This window comes from Perkinsus marinus (genome assembly GCF_000006405.1).
Source record: "Perkinsus marinus ATCC 50983 genomic scaffold scf_1104296977064, whole genome shotgun sequence".
NCBI lineage: Eukaryota > Perkinsozoa > Perkinsida > Perkinsidae > Perkinsus > Perkinsus marinus.
In genome coordinates this window covers 302,352-307,742 of record NW_003200286.1, presented here as the reverse complement: position 1 = coordinate 307,742, position 5,391 = coordinate 302,352, and the positions used below count along the sequence as shown (strand labels likewise).

General features: G+C 45.9%; 2 protein-coding genes across 2 annotated transcripts in view; both read left to right on the top strand.

Moving 5' to 3' along the window:
- Positions 1-69, top strand: part of Pmar_PMAR024732 (hypothetical protein) — a gene marked incomplete at both ends in the record, with an annotated part of 569 nt that extends 500 nt beyond the window's left edge. Inside the window, one exon of the mRNA XM_002764526.1 lies at positions 4-69. Within this exon, the coding sequence (XP_002764572.1) occupies positions 4-69 (66 nt within the window). The remainder of the gene's footprint in view (positions 1-3) is intronic.
- Positions 70-370: 301 nt separating this feature from the next.
- Pmar_PMAR024731 (Potassium channel GORK, putative) overlaps positions 371-5,391 on the top strand; it is a gene marked incomplete at both ends in the record, with an annotated part of 7,611 nt that continues 2,590 nt past the window's right edge. Inside the window, 12 exons of the mRNA XM_002764525.1 lie at positions 371-478; positions 526-846; positions 889-1,546; positions 1,592-1,702; positions 2,570-2,655; positions 2,704-2,849; positions 3,068-3,602; positions 3,849-3,985; positions 4,207-4,335; positions 4,384-4,494; positions 4,712-4,849; positions 5,249-5,349. Of these exons, the coding sequence (XP_002764571.1) occupies positions 371-478; positions 526-846; positions 889-1,546; positions 1,592-1,702; positions 2,570-2,655; positions 2,704-2,849; positions 3,068-3,602; positions 3,849-3,985; positions 4,207-4,335; positions 4,384-4,494; positions 4,712-4,849; positions 5,249-5,349 (2,581 nt within the window). The remainder of the gene's footprint in view (positions 479-525; positions 847-888; positions 1,547-1,591; positions 1,703-2,569; positions 2,656-2,703; positions 2,850-3,067; positions 3,603-3,848; positions 3,986-4,206; positions 4,336-4,383; positions 4,495-4,711; positions 4,850-5,248; positions 5,350-5,391) is intronic.

Here is a 5,391-nt window from a genome sequence, read left to right as displayed (position 1 = left end):
TAGGGCATGAGCAGGCCGAAGTTGGCTGACCCCAGGAAGCTGAGGGCTAGTATCTTATACGCCAACTGACGATTCGCTGGTCGACCTGGTGATGATGGGCTGTTAACGATTGCTGACATTGATGATTGGAACTAAAGGAGGTTACCATAGTGAGTGAAAAATTATTTCACAGAATCGGATTATTTCGCTCGAGTACAATCGTTTTGTACAAAAGCGGTTTTGTGCAAAAGTGGCAACGCCCTTGTAAAGGGCTAATAATGAAACCGCCAATAACTTGCACACTTGAAAAAAACGAATAATTCCTTATATTATATCAGCACGTTACCTGCGTGTATATACTAAGATGGTACTAGGAAAGAGTAGTGGTACAATGCAGACCTCCACCATTGGGGGTATCCTCTCCCTCGGTGGCGACTCTATACAGCAACAACTACTCTTGACGGCTATCGAGAAAATCGTATTAAAGGCAGTCAGGACAGTGAGTAGTTGTTCGCGAGAAACGACTAAGTCATTTTCAACGGACAGGTGAACGCTGACGTTCTTGAAGCTGTAGCGAGTGACAGTGTGGAATTCATCGAAAAGATGGTAGAGTCGCATTTCAAAACGATAATACAGCAGTTGACCGAGATAAGGAAACATCTCGGCATGGAAATCTGTGCTAATAATACTACAACGAAGGAGACAGGAACACACAAAATACGCAAGGCAATTGCATCTCGATTTCAATCGAATCAAGATCGACCACGAACTGATAGCAATGAACCCCCTCCGTGCGGGAATGATGATAAGAAGAAACCTCAAATAGTGTTGGAGGAATCTCAGGGGAGTAAACTACTACCTAAAGAAGTAGGAAAATGGAGTGTGATAATAAAGAGACATTTTGTGTAGGAAAGCAGCAAGCCGGAGAGAGCGGAAAATGAAGATAAAGTGGCGACTCAGAACGAAACCGGTACATCGCGGTCTCGTTGGCGAACACCACGCGAACTGGTTTTGAGGAGTAGCTTACATAAGATCACTCTATCGCCGATAGTCCCAACGGGTCGCCCGTCTGAGGACACTGCGAGACGAGCAGAACCCCCACGAGAGCTGCTGCCAGGGATGGTACGGGAAACTGAGGAGGAAATGTTCAAGCCAGCGAGGTTCTCGAGACATGAAACGACGAACAGAAACTTTATGGGGCCGGATGACGCTGAGAAATTCGAGGAAAATGCAGTCACGAAACTTGAGAAAAAGCGGGGTAAAAGTATCATGCCCGAGGTCCGAGTGATGCCGGCTACGATTGGAGCCACTGAACTGAATAGCAATAGGAGCACTGGTGGGAGAGTCATAGCGTCTCCCGAGAGGTTCGCCAGTACGGGTAGAGTGCCAACTCTACCGCGAAATACACGAATTACCAGTAACCATGCGAGAGCCTCATTACAGTTCACCCTACATCGTGCCACGGAGGTGGGTTTAGAAAATCGACAGTATAAACAGCTCGGCTTTCTACGTCAGGATTCGGCCGCCGAGAACGCTTCTGGTGAACGCGAGGGGGAGGCTCCCATTGGTAGGCACTCCCCTTACACGATCTGGACAGTTGCACATTTAGTAGATTCCCTGGATGGACTCGTTGATGATGTTGATAAAAAGATGGTGCATGTGAGGAAACTAGCGGCTCAGTTCAGGATGGAGATCGATGGCGAGGAAACGGCACTCACCCAGCGTAAGCCAATCGGTGTGGTCAAAAGACTTAGGACTTGACATGTGAGAAAGGCGATTTAAACTCATATTCACCGCGAAACGGAGTCTTTTATAATGTGTATCACTAGTGTTAGATGTCAATAGTCTCCTTACACGAGTTGGGCTAGAAGTGTAAAGAAACCAATAAGAATTTTGCTAAATTTCTCTAGAATTTTGCTAAAGTTCCAAATTTTCATCAACACATGTAGTTGACAATGTGACTATTCCCCTCCCCCACACTGTGTGTCACAGGGTAAGTAGCATGAGCCAAAGCTAGTGTACGCGCAGGAGTACCTATGCGCGACTGTGAATACAGCAGAGAGGTATTTGTGGTAGATCTTCAAGAGATTCAATGCTTGAGCTGATACCTTGCGGAAGGTTTTCAACCCGACTCCAACCGGGATAAGGAACCGGGCGGTTCTCTTCTGCACTATCGAACCTGTTTGCTGGGCACGGCCCGTGCAGATCGTATTTGACTTCCGTTGCTGGTTCGTGGCTCGTAGTCGATAGCACAAGTCGGAGGGAGCTGTAAAGACCTCGTGCAATCCCGCAGAAGAAGCAGTTACAACTCCTCACATACTGTTATGTCCGAAACTTGATTTTTGATTGAAACAGGCCCACTGTGGGGCACTTTACGAGTAGTCGCCCTTACACACTCACACTAAATCGATTTTCGCGGGTGTTTCGAGCATCGTGGCCGTTGGGTCCCACTGGGATTTTACCAAAGTAAAATCTGAGAGTGATTCGGATTCCTCCTCGCGGACCTCATTCACTGCCACTACGCGTCTCCATCGATTTCGCGCTGTCCCATATAGGAATCTTGTGGCGCTGATGGTTGTGGTTGCTGTAGATGCTACCACTGATGATAAGGGAACTTTCGGACACCGAATCAGTGTGAATTCACAGGCTCGATCGAAACGATTAAATCAAGAAGATGTAACCTTCGCTGTCAACCCGGAAGTCCATCGTCTTATCATTGGATAGCTCGAGAGAATGGTGTCGCTCATCCCGGATGAGAGAAATGACACCAGAAAAACGTGGGGGAGTCTAGCCGCGTTTATGGAGGACCCTAGGGAGGCCCTCAGTTCTGGCGCTAGGCTAATGGTTGCGGACCCGCACTCACAGAAAAGGTGGGTTGGTTGCTCACAACGCTAACACTATTGGAGTTCCATCCGTGATGTGAAAAACACATGTCTCATTTCACCTCGCGAGGTGTAAAATACGTGATGTGTTTCGCGTGATATGTCCGGCGTAATTCCCGAAGTGTTTTCGCTTCACTTCATATCGCGAATATCGGACCTTTCACATAAAATGTTACACCACTTCACGTAAAACTCCCTTGCATCAGGTTGTCCTGGGACTTGGTTATATCCATTTTGCTCATGTATCACGCAACGATCATACCCTTCTTCCTATCCTTCTATTTAACTGATGAACAACGGGCGGAGTCTCAACTCATAAAACTACTGCCAGTCCAGGATCTCGTATTCGCCATCAATATTATCGTTACGTGTTTCACTGGGTTCCACAAGGACGGCGCACTAGTTCGCGATCCCAGAGTTCTCACAATCCACTATTTGAAAACCTGGTTCGTGATCGACCTCATTGGTGCCTTTCCGTACATTGTGTTCGCCAGCGAGTCTGCACTATGCTTGTGGCTTCGGCTACTACGACTTGCTATCGTGGTCAGAACTGCGTATCTACGCCATCAAATAATGAGTATCATTGAATACCGAATGGAAAATGAGATCTTGCTACTTATGGTTGGAGTTGTGAAATTGGTCATGTTGTTGATACTGGTCGCTCACTGGGGTGCCTGCATTTGGTGGGCAGTTGGTGTGAGGGGATATCTAGCTGAAGAGGGACCTCGGGGGTGGATAGCAGTAAGTTCACCCGGGTTCAAATTCTGGTGGGTGCATTTTCATCAGTGTTGGGAGAATATATGTTCGCTTTCCCCAGTTGAGCTCAGGAGCTTCGTCACTAACTATAGTAGTTTACACAGGCACTCAAAAAGGAGTGTACAGAATCCAATAAAGACTTCCCAAAATCTCCTCAGAATTTTCATATTGTCACCAACATGTGTAGTTGACCATGTGCACATTTTTCCCCCACACACATTTTTATTCCAGGAGTTCGGCTCTGTCGATGAAGACTGGTGGCAATCGAATCGTATACAACAATATGCTACTTGCCTCTACTTCATGACGTCCACTATCACTACTGTGGGGTATGGGGACATTCATGCCTCGAGCCATGCTGAACGAGTGTAAGCCATTTTCACTGCACGTGGTAGACTACACGTGCTGGTGACAATATATGAAAATTTTGAGGAGTTTCGGGAAATTGTCATTGGCTCTTGTACAGGAAGACTCTCATGTGATGATGTACGGGAGGTCCATTCCTACATAATTCTCCATTGTTCCTATAGTTAGGAAACTCCCAAGCTCGGCTGATGAAAGCGAACATACATCCAAACGCTGGTCGCAGGTTTTGCATTATATGCGAGATTCTAGCTGGCAACCTGTTTGCGTTGTTTTCTGGTCTATTATGCTCGTTGATTTTGACCTACGACGAAGTTGGTGCCGACTTCAGGGCGCGGCTGAAAACCGTGATGAGGTGATTCCCTGCATCAACCAGACACCTGTGAATTCACTGGTTCGATAGATACATGCATAGCAACAACGTTGATCGCGGAGTTCAAATGAAAGTGCGACGCTTCCTTGAAAGGCTATTTCAGAATCAGGCTAATGAGCAAGCGAAAACTGCATTGCTCACGTGAGCGATAAAGGGCACGTTTGTGAGGGACTTTGTGGATTTTGGGATTTGCTGAATTTACGTTGTGCGACGCGGATATGCACAGCTGAATTGTGTCATACGAAATAAAAATAATTATTGAGAATATGAAAAATTTCATTTTTTTCTGATTCTTTTTCTGATTTTTTTTCTGATTTTTTTCTGAATTTTTCCCGATTTTTTCCAGGTTTCCTTTCAGGATGCTCCGAACGTCGGATGGTCTCCGTCATCAAGTATTGGTTGGTGTTATGGGGAAGATGCTGAGACACTATAAGTGGTTCGATATGAAAATCACTGATGCTCAGCTCGGCCGGGTTGCCTCCGTTGTGATCACCAAGTGGGAGTCTTGATTTAGTGACAGCTTCTGGGTTGACGCTATTGCTAACGCGTAACTTGTTTTACCCGTCTCGCTTCGTGATACATATTTTTGTATTAGTATGACTATATTTTGTATATGATGTTGTTTGTATAGTAGCTTAGTGATGAAATCCTTTGAATGCTACGGCCGAAGTCGTTCAGTGTGGTAGAGTTTATATTGTTAGTGTGGAGAAGCACGATGAAGCTCATTATTGGAGTTGGAGTAGGAATATATGTTTGTTTTCCTCACTTGAGCTGATTATAGAAGTTTACACAGGAAACTCGGGTAGAAGTGTGTAGAAAGCATTGAGAAATTTGCGAAATTTCATATCATCAACACATGTGGTTAACCACGTGAATATTCCTCCCCCTACTGAAGGTATTTCGCACCGGGGGATTTGGTATTCTATGCTGGTGACAAGGCTGAGTGCATGCTCTTTGTGGTGAGGGGGCTTATCAAATGCAAGAGGGATAGAACACGTAAGGTGCCGCTACACCTTATGAATGTTTTTACCCGTTTTA